The sequence below is a fragment of the Magnusiomyces paraingens genome, assembly GCF_902498895.1.
Source record: "Magnusiomyces paraingens strain CBS 517.90 genome assembly, contig: contig1, whole genome shotgun sequence".
Lineage (NCBI taxonomy): Eukaryota > Fungi > Ascomycota > Dipodascomycetes > Dipodascales > Dipodascaceae > Magnusiomyces > Magnusiomyces paraingens.
This window is the reverse complement of record NW_022474067.1, coordinates 4766976-4781393: the sequence shown is the minus strand read 5'-3', so window position 1 is coordinate 4781393 and position 14418 is coordinate 4766976. Positions and strand designations below refer to the sequence as shown.

General features: G+C 38.1%; 6 protein-coding genes across 6 annotated transcripts; 3 read left to right on the top strand and 3 right to left on the bottom strand.

Moving 5' to 3' along the window:
- Positions 1-12: 12 nt before the first annotated feature.
- Positions 13-1497, bottom strand: SAPINGB_P001450 (uncharacterized protein; the record flags this gene model as incomplete). Its single annotated transcript, XM_031996172.1, has 1 exon — positions 13-1497. The coding sequence occupies one exon, from the start codon at positions 1495-1497 to the stop codon at positions 13-15; it is 1485 nt and encodes a 494-aa protein (XP_031852063.1).
- A 760-nt stretch (positions 1498-2257) lies between these two features.
- SAPINGB_P001449 (uncharacterized protein) lies at positions 2258-5889 on the bottom strand (the record flags this gene model as incomplete). The annotated part of the gene is made up of 2 exons (XM_031996171.1): positions 2258-5118; positions 5175-5889. The coding sequence occupies 2 exons, from the start codon at positions 5887-5889 to the stop codon at positions 2258-2260; spliced, it is 3576 nt and encodes a 1191-aa protein (XP_031852062.1).
- Positions 5890-6790: 901 nt separating this feature from the next.
- SAPINGB_P001448 (uncharacterized protein) lies at positions 6791-8047 on the top strand (the record flags this gene model as incomplete). The annotated part of the gene is made up of 1 exon (XM_031996170.1): positions 6791-8047. One exon carries the CDS (start codon positions 6791-6793, stop codon positions 8045-8047), a length of 1257 nt encoding a protein of 418 aa, XP_031852061.1.
- Positions 8048-9453: 1406 nt separating this feature from the next.
- SAPINGB_P001447 (uncharacterized protein) lies at positions 9454-10377 on the top strand (the record flags this gene model as incomplete). Its single annotated transcript, XM_031996169.1, has 1 exon — positions 9454-10377. The coding sequence occupies one exon, from the start codon at positions 9454-9456 to the stop codon at positions 10375-10377; it is 924 nt and encodes a 307-aa protein (XP_031852060.1).
- Positions 10378-10823: 446 nt separating this feature from the next.
- On the top strand, positions 10824-11927 carry SAPINGB_P001446 (uncharacterized protein; the record flags this gene model as incomplete). Its single annotated transcript, XM_031996168.1, has 1 exon — positions 10824-11927. The coding sequence occupies one exon, from the start codon at positions 10824-10826 to the stop codon at positions 11925-11927; it is 1104 nt and encodes a 367-aa protein (XP_031852059.1).
- A 206-nt stretch (positions 11928-12133) lies between these two features.
- Positions 12134-13074, bottom strand: SAPINGB_P001445 (uncharacterized protein; the record flags this gene model as incomplete). Its single annotated transcript, XM_031996167.1, has 3 exons — positions 12134-12238; positions 12292-12530; positions 12783-13074. The coding sequence occupies 3 exons, from the start codon at positions 13072-13074 to the stop codon at positions 12134-12136; spliced, it is 636 nt and encodes a 211-aa protein (XP_031852058.1).
- Positions 13075-14418: the final 1344 nt, after the last annotated feature.

The window sequence follows — 14418 nt, the reverse complement described above, 5'->3', positions numbered from 1 at the left end:
TCTCTTCTTTTCTTAAACGGTAGCATCAACGACCACAGTCTTGATGGTCAAGTATTCTTCAACACCGTATTTGGATCCTTCGCGGCCAAAGCCCGATTCCTTGACACCACCAAATGGCAGAGCCTGCTCAGAAATCAGGCCAGTGTTGACACCAACCATACCAGTCTCGAGAGCTTCGGCAACACGGTACGCTCTGCCAACATCCTTGGTAAAGAAATAAGAAGCAAGACCAACAAGAACATTGTTAGCCTTAGCAATGACATCTTCCTCACCGCTGAACTTGATAATGGACACAAGAGGACCAAAGGTCTCTTCGTGGTTAATAAGCATGTCCTTGGTGACATCAGAAACAACAGTAGCGGGGAAGAAGTTGGGTCCGAGACCAGGAAGAGGCTCACCACCAGTCAAGATTTTACCGTTCTTAGCAACTACGTCTTCAACGTGAGACTTGACCTTTTTAACAGCAGCATCGTTAATGAGAGGACCAAGGTTAACGTCAGGGTTGAAGCCAGCACCGGGCTTGTAAATAGACGAAACCTTAGCCGTAATTTTAGAGCAGAACTCATCGTAGATTTTCTCATGGACATAAAAACGGTTGGGACTAACGCACACCTGCCCATTGCCACGGTATTTAGCGGCAAGAGCAGATGTAATGGCTGCATCGATGTCACCGTCTTCAAAGACAATGTAAGGAGCGTTGCCACCAAGCTCAAGAGAAAGCTTTTTAAGAGTGTTGGCTGATTGACCCATAAGGATCTTACCAACGCGAGTAGAGCCGGTGAAGGAAACCTTCTTAACAATAGGGTTCTCGCACAGCTCACGGCCAAAGTCAATTGTACCCTTGTCAGCAGTCACGACATTGACGACACCGGCGGGGATGCCAGCCTTTTGAGCAAGGTATGCCAGGGCCAGGGCAGAAAATGGTGTTTCGGCAGCAGGCTTAACGACGACAGGGCAACCAGCTGCTAATGCAGCACCAACCTTGCGCGTGATCATACCTGAAGGGAAGTTCCAAGGGGTGATAATACCACAGACACCAACGGGTTGCTTGATGGTGTACATGCGACGACCAGGAACAGCAGAGGGGATGGTGTCACCGTAGATGCGAGGAGCTTCTTCAGAAAACCACTCAAAAAAACCAGCAGAATAAGCAATCTCACCGTGAGAATCAGCCAAAACTTTACCGTTTTCCCAAGTAAGAATGGTAGCAAGATCTTCTTGGTTCTCAATCATGAGATCGTACCATTTACGCAACCAGCGAGCACGTTGGCGACCGGTAGTCTTTTTAAGCACAGCTAAGGCATCGTGAGCAGCTTCAATGGCTTGTTTGAGTTCATCGAGGGACATTTCAGGAGGGGAAGCGATTTTAGAGCCGGTTGCGGGATCGAAGACATCAAAAGTCTTGCCGGACTTGGCTTTAACGAATTCGCCATTAATGAAAGAATATTCCTGAAGAAGTTCAGGGTTCTTAAGCTTAGGAATTGTATGAGAAGCCATTGATCTGAAAAGAATAGAGCGAGATGGGAGTATTGAGGAGTGTTTGAGGGATTTGATCGAGTTAAGAAGAACAGACATAATTAACAAAAGTTTAAAAAAAGGAGGGGGGGAAATTGAGGATATGCTAACGTATTTATATGAAAAGTGTCAACTACTGAATAATTGATTTGAAATATAATAATAATAATAATAATAATAATAATAATAATAAAAGCAGCCTGGCGGTTAGAGATGTAAGTTTGTGATTGAAAAATAAAAGGTCTTTGGATGTGGAGAGAAAAGCAAGCGAATGTGAAGGACTTTAAAATGTCAGCGGCTTATAGCCGACGGCGGGTAAAAAAATAGCATACGATATATGAGCGAAATAGACCCGCCCACCGCTTTGAGTAGCCTTGTGCGCTTATTAAATGTGGGGCAGGAAGATGCTTAAGCGATAATAGCCGCCTAGTGATCTTCAAAAGTAAACCACTAGCGGCAACTCCACCGTTAGCAAAAAATTAAATTGTCAGATTCGTTTCACGTAACAGTTTGAATAAACCTGCTATTCTTTTTAAATGTTAACTTTTTAACTATCATTTATATTAATTCATATTTTAAAGGGTACTCCTAAAGATCCATAATAGTAATTTGGCTCTAATAATTCATTTAAATTTTTTCATTTTTTTTTATCATATACACAAAAAACAAAAACAGCAAAAATACTAGGTAATAAAATCTTTTTATACAATAATAATAATATTAATAACTTTTTTTTTATCTATCAGGCAGTGGCCGAAACAGTAGCAGAAGATGGGGACGAGGAAATATCATGCTTTGCCATATCGATCTTCTCAAACTGGGTCTTCCAGAGCTGATTAGCAGCCTTGTGGTCCAGGTTGGAAAAAGCCCGCTCAAATACCTCACCGTACCACGCAACAGGAACAGGCTCAAGACCCTCCTTAATGTTATCGGGCATAGCCTCCCAATCAGCAAGATTATCCTTGGGGAAGAAGATGGTGGTGGCACCAGAGCGCTTAGCAGCAACAGACTTTTCCCGCAGACCACCAATGCGCAAAACCTTACCCGTAAGAGTCAACTCACCAGTCATAGCAATAGTCGGTGGTAAAGCCTCATTTAAAGCAAGGGACAACAAACTTGTAGCCATAGTAATACCAGCTGATGGGCCATCCTTGGGGATAGCTCCCTCAGGGCAATGCAGATGAATCTTAGCCCGCTCAAAGAAGCGATTTTCTGGGAAGTTCTTGCCAATAAACATGCGAGCAAATGAGTAAGCAATGCTTGAAGATTCCTTCATAGTGGAACCTAACTGACCCGTTTGTGACATACCAGAATGAGAATCAATTGTCAGAGGCTGCTCCAAAACAGACTCAACGTATAAAGTGCTGCCGCCCATGCTGGTAACACCAAGACCCATTACAACACCAATAGGAGTCTTCTCGTACATGCGGTCCTCAGTGTAAAGTGGGGGCCCAATGTAATCTTTGAGATCGTTAGGTGCAATTTCAATAGATATGCTATCAGGAACCTTAAGAGGTTTATGCTGCGAAATTTTCTGAGGCTCTTCGTCAACAATAACCTTGTCGGAGTTAGTCTCAGCAGAAGTTTGTTCTTTCGATTCAGATTCAGGCGCTACAGCAGACTCGAGTTCAGTAGCAACTTCCTCAGTGCCCTCATTTTTAGCAGTAGCAGATTCGGTCTTGGCCTCAGGCTGTTCTTCAACATTCTCTTCAACAAAATTGTCTTCACCAACATCCTTAATGATATTAAGCGCAGCCTTTCTGTAAATCTTTTCAATCTGTTTCTTGAGATTTCTAACACCACTCTCGCGAGCATACTTGGAAATAATTCCCTGAATAGCCTCATGAGTGAGAGTGACATGTGCATCCTCAAGACCAGCAAGCTTCTTGGCTTGAGGGGCAAGGTATCTTTCGGCGATAGCAATTTTCTCCTCAGCAACATAGCCGGAGATTTCAATAACCTCCATTCTGTCAAGTAGAGGACCTGGAATGGTGTCGAGAGAGTTGGCGGTACATACAAAGAGAGTCTTGGACATATCAATGGGAACATCCATGTAATGATCAAGGAAAGATGAGTTTTGTTCAGGATCCAACAGCTCAAGAAGTGCAGCAGAAGGATCGCCGTGATAGCCAGCACGGCCAATCTTATCAATCTCATCAATCAAGATGAGTGGGTTTTGAGTCTGAGTCTTTTTCAAAGCTTGAACAATGCGACCAGGAAGGGCGCCGACATAAGTACGACGATGACCCTTTAGCTCAGAAACATCAGAAACACCACCAATGCTAAATCTGTAAAATTTTCTATTCAAGGACTTTGCGATAGACTTTGCGACAGAGGTCTTACCAACGCCAGGTGGTCCAACAAAACAAATGATTTTGCCGTCGACAGTGCCAAGGAGTTTACCAACGGCAATAAATTCAAGAATGCGGTCCTTAACGTCCTTAAGACCATAGTGATCTTCATCAAGAATTTTCATAGCGTTTTTAATGTTGTAAGAATCCTTAGAATACTTACCCCAAGGAACTTGAGTAATCCAATCAAGGTACTGACGGGTCACGTTGTATTCCGCTGCATTGGGCTCCAAAGTCATAAGCTTATTAATTTCATCTTCAAAAACCTTAGACACGCTTTCAGGCATTGTGAGCTTTTCAGCGCGTTCACGGAAAGTTTGAATGATGCGTTCACGGCCATCATCCATGCCAAGCTCACGCTTGATCCCCTTTAGTTGCTCCATCAAAAAATACTCACGCTGGCGTTTTTGGATCTTGTTATCAACATCCGCACTAATCTTTTCCTGAAGCTGAATGTTGATAAGCTCACGCTTAATCAAAACAAGAGCCTTTTGCAGACGCTCCTCAATATCTAAGCAAGCCAGAACATCCTGAATCTCACTGGCACGGCCAGCAGAAACAGAGGCAGCAAAATCAGCAAGAATGTGAGGTTCCTCGTATACATTGGAAGAAGAAAACTTGTTTCCAGCAAGAACAAGATTCACAACTTGGTCTTTAAGGGGCCTGTTTAAAACAGAAAGCTCCTTAAGAATCTTGAGAATCTCACCTGTCAGAGCCTTGATCATATCAGAGTGGTGGTCATAAGGAAGATCCTCCAGATCAAGCATATTTTTGCTCCATGAAGCAGGAATACTGTAAAGCTCTTGGTGTGCCTTGTCACCTTCGGAAAGTGTATCTCGCTCAAAGCTGGTAACATCAGAATCAGGTGTTGAAGCAGCAGGTTCAATCTCAACTTCTGATTCATGCTCAAGCTCACCTTCAGAAGGAAGCTCAGAAACAGATGCGGTTGAAATTTGGGCAGCTTCGCTATTTCCATTTTTGGCATCAACAAGGTCACCAATCTGGATTCTGTGAGTGGGATACAAAATGAAAGTTTCGCCACCATCAGGACTTTTGCCAGGGAAAGATCCACCTATGCGGGCATAAACACCAACAGGATAAACTTCGTCAAGAGAATTAATGACATCTGTATCGGCCTTTTCCTCCTTTAATAAAAAGACACCGATGCATTTATCATCAAGATCTTCCTTGAGAATTTTCTTGAGAGCTTTAATGACATTCTTATCCTTTACGTCAACAGCTTTGTGGAAGCCTATGAAAATTTGTGTTAAAAACGAGAAAAAATAATGATAAGTAATAATAACATACCAGGTATTAAAGGACGTCGGTTAATAGGTAAAATTAAGACCTGCTTTTTTTCAGCAGCAGAGGCTACTGAGAAAAGAGCTTCGGTGTTTGTTCGAGTGGGATCGGTGGCGTTGATGGGTCTGCGGTGGTGAGTGGGTTCAGAAGAAGCGGAGGAAGCAGAGGCGGTATTCTCAGGCTTGTTATTAGATGATGACTTGTTTGAATCCTTCTTTTTAGAAGATTCATTTGATTTTGAACTTTTGGTGGCGGAAGAAGATGAATGACCCGCATCGGGTGTCTCGTTAGAAGGCTCCTTTCCACCTGTAACAGGTGTCTTTTCATCCTTGGATTTTTCGGACGAGTTATCATCGTTCTTCTTGCGTTCACGCTTAGGCTTAGCTGGGGTATCTGTGGGGGGTCCTTTGGGTGGCGAGTTATCACTATTATCACTATTGGCGAGGATCTTCAAGCTGTTTTGGTTATTCAAAGACGAGACAAATGATGAATTAACAAGAGAGCTTAGTGACGAGCCAGTTTTGGATTCCGAAGTTGGAAGAAGGTGTAGCGGTACATTTTGAACGCGATTGTTCAGCTTCTTCTCGGCGAGAATACGTGCAATAGAAGCATCGGTTTTAGAAGAATGAGAAGCAGAGCGCAGCTGAGTCCGAGCACAAGAAACGACACGAAGAGTCTGCTGGTATCCGCTCCGCTTCAGAACTTGGGATGATGAAAGCATTGAATGGATGGATGGGACTGGATTTGTATGTGTGTAGCTATAGGTGATGAGATAATTCTTTCTTTCGCTTTTTTCGCTATTTTTTTATGAAATTATTAAAATTCTTATATTTCGTTTCTCTTTGGAAATCTTCTATGAGAATACACTTCTCAACTAAAGCAAAATCAAATTAAATGAAAAAAAACTATATACAAAGTGCGAAGGGAACGGGGTGATAGAAATGATTTGACGGTGGCAATGTTGGGTGAATGAAAAAATGGAAAGTGGCGAAAAGAAAGCGGTAGGTGTGGTGATTTTAGTTTTTTTTTGTTGGTCGTGTGTAAGCTCAAAACAACTTGAAGTGGGATGAACCCACCATCGCCGCTCGCTGTTCATTCGCTGGAGGTGTGTCATAAGCCGGTTCCAGGCTTGATTGCTACACATTTTAAAACCAACAAATTTGTAACAAAAAAATGTAATGTGCAACTTTTGTGTTTGTTGCAACTTATAAGTTATTAAAGATAATACTATGTTTTTTTTTTCTTATCGAGATGATGTTTTGCCCTCGGGTCCTACGGATCAAAAAATACAAAAGACAAACAAGACTGGGTCGATGCTCGCTCTCAGTTTCACAATATTATAAGGGGTCCTTAAACCTCCATTGAAAAGTACAATTTCGTAAATAAATCCATTTTTGGAAAACTTTTTTTGGAACCCTTCATTTCACTTAAAGTTTACTGCTATACTAATATGGCCAAATTCTGTAATTTTGGAAAGTACTTGCGAAAAGACGGTTGAAATATCTGAAACTAACACCGACAGTCAAGGACTATTTAAACCAAGCATTCACTTAAATTAGTATTAAGATAGTCTTTTTTTTTTTTTTTTTTCAATTAGAATTTTTTTAAAAGCAAACTTAACCATGAAATTATCTTCAGCTTTTTTAATCTCTTTTTACTATACAGTGTCGGCTTTGCCGACGGAAACTTTTATGGACAGATACTTTGGTCCGCTGTTGAATTCAAACAATAACCAAGCACAAATACAAGGTCACCTACAGCACCCTTTTGCTCGTTATGACCCTGATAATGATGGTGTACAATTTCATGATGCCCAAGTTAATATCCCTTCTCCAGATTATGTTTCCGACTTGGGCCCAGACAATATGCCAGAATTTGCTGGGGTTGACGGGTTTGCCCATTTGCCGATATACCAGTGTTTTGGTCTAGATCCTGATGCCATCAAACCATCGTTTGACGTTGCAATTGTAGGAGCGCCCTTTGACACTGGCGTTTCTTACAGAGGAGGTGCTCGATTTGGTCCTAAAGGTATTCGCTCAGGATCAAGGCGTATGGGGAAGTTTGGATCTTATAGTGCTTTTCATAATGGATTTAACCCATATGATGACTGGGCTAAAGTTGTTGATTGTGGTGATGCACCTATGACACCGTTCGACAATCGCATTGCTCTTAATCAACTTTATCGTGCTCATCGTGCGATCCACAATCTTACTGTTACTAATACAAGCAAGGCTAAGGAACTTAATACAACAACAGCCCCAAGAATCATTACTCTTGGTGGTGATCACACCATTACTTTTTCAGCTTTGCGTTCAGCATACGAGATTCATGGCCCTTTAGCTGTGGTTCATTTTGACTCTCATATTGATACCTGGGATCCTCAGGTTCTTGGTGGCAATATATCTACTTATGCGCATCTCAACCATGGCACCTTTCTACACTTTGCACATGAAAAAGGATACCTTTTAGATGGTCATAACATACATGTCGGATTACGGGCACCATATATTCGACGAAAGAAAGATGTTGAGCATGACAAAGAATGTGGTTTTGCCAAATTATCGGCACGAGATATTGATCGCATTGGTGTTGCCGCAATGGCACGTAAAATAAAAGAGCATGTCGGTGATGCCAAAGTTTATATTACATTTGACATTGATGTAATTGATCCTGCTTATGCTCCTGGTACAGGTACAACAGAGCCTGGTGGATTTTCTACAAGAGAAATTCTTACGCTTCTGGACGAATTGCAAGGTATCAATCTCATTGGTGCTGATGTGGTCGAAGTTGCACCAGCTTTTGATACAAACGGTGACATAACTGTTACTGCCGCTGCTCAAGTTATTGATAGTTTCTTGCAATTGATGATTATGAATTAATATGAATTTAGAGGTAGAAACCTATAATACCATTTAATCATGATTAAATTTGCATAAGCATGACTAGAATTACCACTCAGCTTCCAAAATGAGAAATTTAATTTCAGGTTTTAACTAGAATACCGTTTCTTTAATGTTCTGTAAAAAAATATTGTATTGAATGAGTGATTTCAGGCTTTTCCTCTTTTTTATTTTAAAAGTAATTTAAATTTTTATATAAAACTTAAAGTATTTTTAATTTACCGTAAATTTTTAATGAGATTTCAAGCTAATTTGCGGATTTTCTTTTTGTTGCTTTTGTTTTGACAGACAATGATTTAAACCGTTGCCATTTGGACCTGTTCACTTTTATTTGTATTCATGGTAAATGATAGTCCTGCTGCTGCCCACAACTAAGGCTGATACCTCTAATCACGAAAACTGCATCATGGCACAGCAAAAAACTAAATGCTATGATGATTTCAATAATTATTTATCTCTTTTTTTAGATTCTGTTTGTTCCTCTGTAATGGTAGCTGTCGTAATGGCCTTGGTAACGTCACAACTACTGTTTCAACATTCATAATGGATGTAGAGGCTACTCTGTCCACTTAAACAACTTAGAACCCAAGTATCTAAAACAAAGCCATTACTGAAAATCCCTAAAAACGCATTAATTAATGCTGCTATTAGGATAGGTATATTCTATTTATTTTTTATTTGAATAAAGTCTACGGATACAGGTAATGAGTTTAAGATTATCTTTTCTTTTTTAAACCTCGGCAAGAGATTTTTTTAAAAATATTATCAACAATTTTCTTTTGGATTAAGAAAGTAAAACAAATTATCTATGTGTAAATCACATATTTTGACCTAAAGTTTCCAACCTTAAGGGTTCTCGCTCAAAAAAAATTGCTTCCCAAAACAGGTTTATCTGTTGGTTTAGTGTGTAGTTTTCTAAATACACATTTTAACATGAAAGCTTATTTTAAGCATGTTATTAGTTTATTTTCTGTACTTTAAATTTTTTTTCCTCATCTCATCAAACATCGGGGATTATCCATACTCTTTCATCCCGTTTATTTTTTTTAACAACTGATAAACTTTAAATTAAATGATATTTTTTTTAAAAAAATAGAACCTTTGAGGTTAATTTAGTGCTCTTCAAGACCTTATGCTCTTGGCATTTTGTAATAGAACCTTGCCGGCTTGATATTGGTTCTCTTTTTATTTATTTAGACTGTATTATAATACAGTAATTACTGGATTTAAAACTCAGGGCAGTATAAATATCCCCGAAATTTTTTTTCCCTTCTTTCCTTCTTTTCATATTGCTTTCATGGTACCAAGACACTTTTTTGGTTGTTCATAATCTCAAGTTTTATATAACTAAAAAGGTCATTTTTTATTCATACTTACATCTAATAATGAAGTTTCAAACCCCATTTCTTGTCGCCTTGGCTACTTCTATAACAATTGCGCAAAGCTCTTCCGCTCAAACTACGGCGATTACGGCTTGCCATTTTCATGGAACTGCGTACTATTGCCTTAATGGTAATGGTGCTGAGGGTACAGTTTCACCTGCTCCTACTGACACTTCAAATGCACCTGCACAATATTCGGATTGCCACAGCCATGGTGACGAATATTTTTGTATGAATGGCTCAGATGAAGTTGAATTTGAAGTTGAAGATGATACAGACGAACACAATGATCATACAACAATAGCTACTGTTTCTACTGCATCATCCTCTTTGACTTCAACAGTTTCAGTTTCAGTTTCAGCTGCCTCTTCATCAGCTTCAAAATCATCTTCCAATATAATTACAGGATGCCATTTTCATGGAACTGTTTACTATTGTCTTAACTCAAACGGTTCCGAAGGCACAGTATCTCCCGCTCCCACTGCTTCTAGTGATGCTCCTCAGCAATACACTAATTGCCACATTCATGATGAAGAATTATACTGTATGAATGGTTCTGATGAAGTTCAATTTGACTTGGAAAATGATGAGGATGAAAGTGAGAGTGATGATGATCATAATCATGCTACTTCTGCACATACAAATTTATCGACTTTGACCTCCTCTAAAGACAATAAATCTAAATATTCTAGTGGCGCTGTAAATACAGCTAGCTCTTTGATTAGTACTTCTGTTGCTTCTGATATCTCTGGGACTTCTAATGATGTCTCTTTAAGTACCTCATCTACTGATTCTGTTTTCACTGCTACATCAACTAAAGCTGATGGAACATCAAGTGCACCCACTGCCAATAGTGCTGGCGCCAAAATTATCTATGCTGGGTCTGTTCTTGGTGCAAGTATTTTTGGTATTGCTTTATTGCTTTAGTGCAAATATGTGACATATTTTTTTTTTTACTTTAAATAATGATTAAATAATATAAGCATACAAATTATTGGAATCAAATAACTATAGTAAATATTTAGCCAAACCATCAAGGTTATATTATAAATAAATTATTGGATTTCAAAAAGTTTTAATAATATACTAATTTTTGGAAAAGTAATGAAAGTCCATTTTTCATTTGAAAAATTTAATCTTGGCATTTAAAAAAAAAAACTACAGACCTTGTTGGATAGTTTTTTTTTGAAACAAACCAGTTATAAAAAAAGTAAAGCAATGGTTTATTGAACATAACATAAGTTTAAAAGTATTTTAAAGATTTATTACTCTTTATGCTCTTAAATATAAATATTTGAAAAATTATTGAAAAAACAAAAAAAAAAAAAAAAATACACCAAGAAAATCCAACTTTACTCACTCGTTTTAATCAAATGAAAACCTCAACTTTGCTTACTTTGGCTATCACTTTTGCTGCATCTTCTGTAGCTCAAAGTGCTTCTATCACTGGATGCCATTATCACGGTTCAACCTATTACTGCCAGGATGCTGATGGTGAAGAAGGATATGTCTCCCCGGTACCCACTGAAACTACCAATGCTCCTGCTGAGTATACTTCTTGTCACAATCATGGAAGCGAAATGTACTGTATGTCAGGTAATGATGAAGTAAAATTCATTGTTGAAGAAGACGAGGGTCATGCTGTGACAACCTCTTCATCCTCAGCTATTCCTGCATCAACTGCTACTACTTCTGATCAAACTTCTGCTATTGCTTCATCCATTGCCTCATCATCTGCTACTTTTTCTTCATCTTCCATTACCTCTGTTATCTCATCATCTGCTGCTGCTACTACCTCTTCATCTTCCCGTCCCGCAGTCACCAGCTGTCATTTCCATGGTAGTGTTTATTATTGCAAGGACATAAATGGTCAAGAGGGTTCAATCACACCTGCTCCTACTGCTTCTGAAAATGCACCAGCTCAGTACACTGGCTGCCATTACCATGACTCTGAGTATTATTGCAAAGATGGTACTAATGAAGTTCAATTTATTGTTGAGGCTGAAACCTCTTCTTCATCGTCTTCATCGTCTTCATCGTCTTCATCGTCTTCATCTTCCATTACCTCTGTCATCTCATCACCTGCTGCTGCCACTACCTCTTCATCTTCCCGTCCCGCAGTCACCAGCTGTCATTTCCATGGTAGTGTTTATTATTGCAAGGACATAAATGGTCAAGAGGGTTCAATCACACCTGCTCCTACTGCTTCTGAAAATGCACCAGCTCAGTATACTGGCTGCCATTATCATGGTACTGAATATCACTGCAAAGATGGTACTAATGAGGTTCAATTTATTGTTGAGACTGAAGCTTCTTCTCAAACAACTCTTTCTACCGCGGTTGCTGTCTCTTCAATTGCCAGAAATAATCTTACTGCAAGCGAAACATTGGCACAAACTAACAGTGGCAATCGCTCTGGGGCTGCTGCCGTTGCTGTTGTTGCCTTGGGTGCAATTGGAATTGTTTTGCTGTTGTAAAAAGTACTTTATTTAAATGTTATGTTTCTGATTTCAACCAAACAAAAGACTTATTCAATGGTTTAATTTTGTTATTTCCTTCTTAATTTAATTTATAATTTAGTTTAGCCCAATAATAAAACACTGAATTTTTAAAAGAATAGTAATTACACAGAAAGAGTCTAATGCTTAAAAAAAGCCATAATAGAGTTAATTAAATAAGACATTTAAGAAGAAACCATTGCAGCATTATCAAAATCATCATCATCTTCTTCGCCTTCTTGAATGTCATCTTGATTAGACCTTTGTTTAATATTTTTTCCATTTTGGCTCTGTAAAAGAGTTAACAAAAGCAAGAAAAATTTAAGTTTGAACATATACTCACGTGTCTGTATTTAGCGAGATAAATTTTGAGGACCTCAGAGTAGTTTTCAAAACCTAGAGACATGAGTGCAAATAAGATATCTTCGCCGTTGACTGTTTTCCTTCGCTCAGCCGAACACCGCTCCGTGGCTTCGCTTGTAACAAACGAAATAAACTCGGATACACATTCTTGCATACACTCTTTGGCCTCTTTAGATATTTTAGCGTTATCAGGTAACGCTGACTTCATTATCCTAGCAACTAAACATTACCGTTAGAAAAGACAAAAATATGATTTCAATACAGAAAGGCTGAGTAGTGCTTCCAATGGTGAAGCATCGCAGCAAAAAAAAAAAAAAAAAAAAAAGAGGTTGGGTACAGGCACTAATCAGCCCATCAGTTTGCATGTAAACGATTTTTTTCCAGTGTAAGCTTTAGTACTACACAAAACGGCTTATTTTTTTTTATCTGAAGAAGTGTAGAAGAAAGAGTAAAAGAAGAGTATAAACATACCATTTGCTATTGGAAGCCAGCGATCTTGCTCTCTAATAATGAATCTTGACGAAGAAAGTCCATCGTTATATGCACCTTCAGAGTATTCCTCGTTTTCTTCGCCTTTTATTTGAGCTGATAAACCATTATTATTTTCGACGGAGTCATTAATATTATCACCATGAATGCTCTGGTCTGCGTCCAAGTTTGGATAATTTTCTAATGGCATGTCTCTATCGGGTGATGGTAGATCTCTAGGCGTAGTTTGAAAGCTCTTTTTCTGCTGGTCAGAAAGCAATTGCGGGTTAGACATGATTATTTGATTGTGGTTATTATTTTTGTATGGAAGTGGAAGAAGCCGTGTGTATGTGGGCTCCTGATAAGGGGACACTGGCTAGCACTAGAAACTGTTAAGAATATAAGTACAAAAATAGTCACAATAAAGCTTGTAAAGCAAATTATGAAGCAATAATTTATATTCAAAAAAGGATTAATTTTAATTAAAAGCTGGATATTGTCTATGAACAGGGAAAAGAAAAGTTAGAAGATGGAATGCGCGTTACAGTTCCAAATTTAATGTTTATTTTAGTAAATACAGCTGGTGATTGGCTGATAAAGGACGTGTTTAACTAAAAAACGCGGTGGGTATACCCGAACGGCTAATAATGATTATCAAAAGCTTTGACAAGGAAGTTTTTTTAACAAAATTAGAGTATATAAAAAAAAAAAAAGGAAATAGAAAAAATTATTCTAAAAAAATACTTGACATTACGCGGCAGTCAAATGTTTAACGTGTCCGGCATGAGTTGCACCGAGCCGAATCACAAACCCACGACACCCGTAAATAAGCTTAGAAGCGGGGATGGGATGTGTTATAAATGATTAGTAAGACATTTGGTAAACATAATAAAAGACTATTTGAATAGTCTTTAAATAAATATTTATTACATAATAACACATTTAAACCTTCACAATTGTTTGCAAGCAATATTAAAAATGTTGTCAGGATCATGATAATGGTTTTGCAAAGAAATGACAACCCAAACTCTTAGTATTTACTATTATAATAAATAACAATTAAAAAAAAAAAAAAAACTGAGCCAAGAAAATACTTATTTGATTCAATATTATTCATCATGATGAATGATCAAAACAGTTTTTTTTTTCATGTTATAAATTCTGTGATTTCTTGATGTCATAAACACAGATACTTTTTTCCAGCATTCTTTAAACAACCGATAGGGTTCTCTTTCTTCAAAAGTAACATTTTAAATAACCTAACTGCTTATTCTTTTGCTTCTTTTTTTTTTTTAAAAATCCTATAATTAATTTTAAACCGGCTTTTGATTTCGATTCAGCGAAAATTTTGATTTTTTCTCCTGACAATTAAAAAAAAATTGTTTCCCTATAATTCATTTTGTTCATGATTCGAAATTAAAGATGATAATTTTTTTAGTCACAGGCCAATATTTTTGATTTCAAACCGTCTTGGCAGAAGTCTTGAAAAGAACCTTGGTAGAGATCATTGTAGAAGAAATTTTCTCTATTAAAATGAAAGGATTTCCCTTCGTTTTTTTCCCTTCTCATGGTTAATTTGTTTTTGTTCAGGTTACAAAAATACCTTCTCATAGTTCAAATCATTTTTTTAAAATAAATA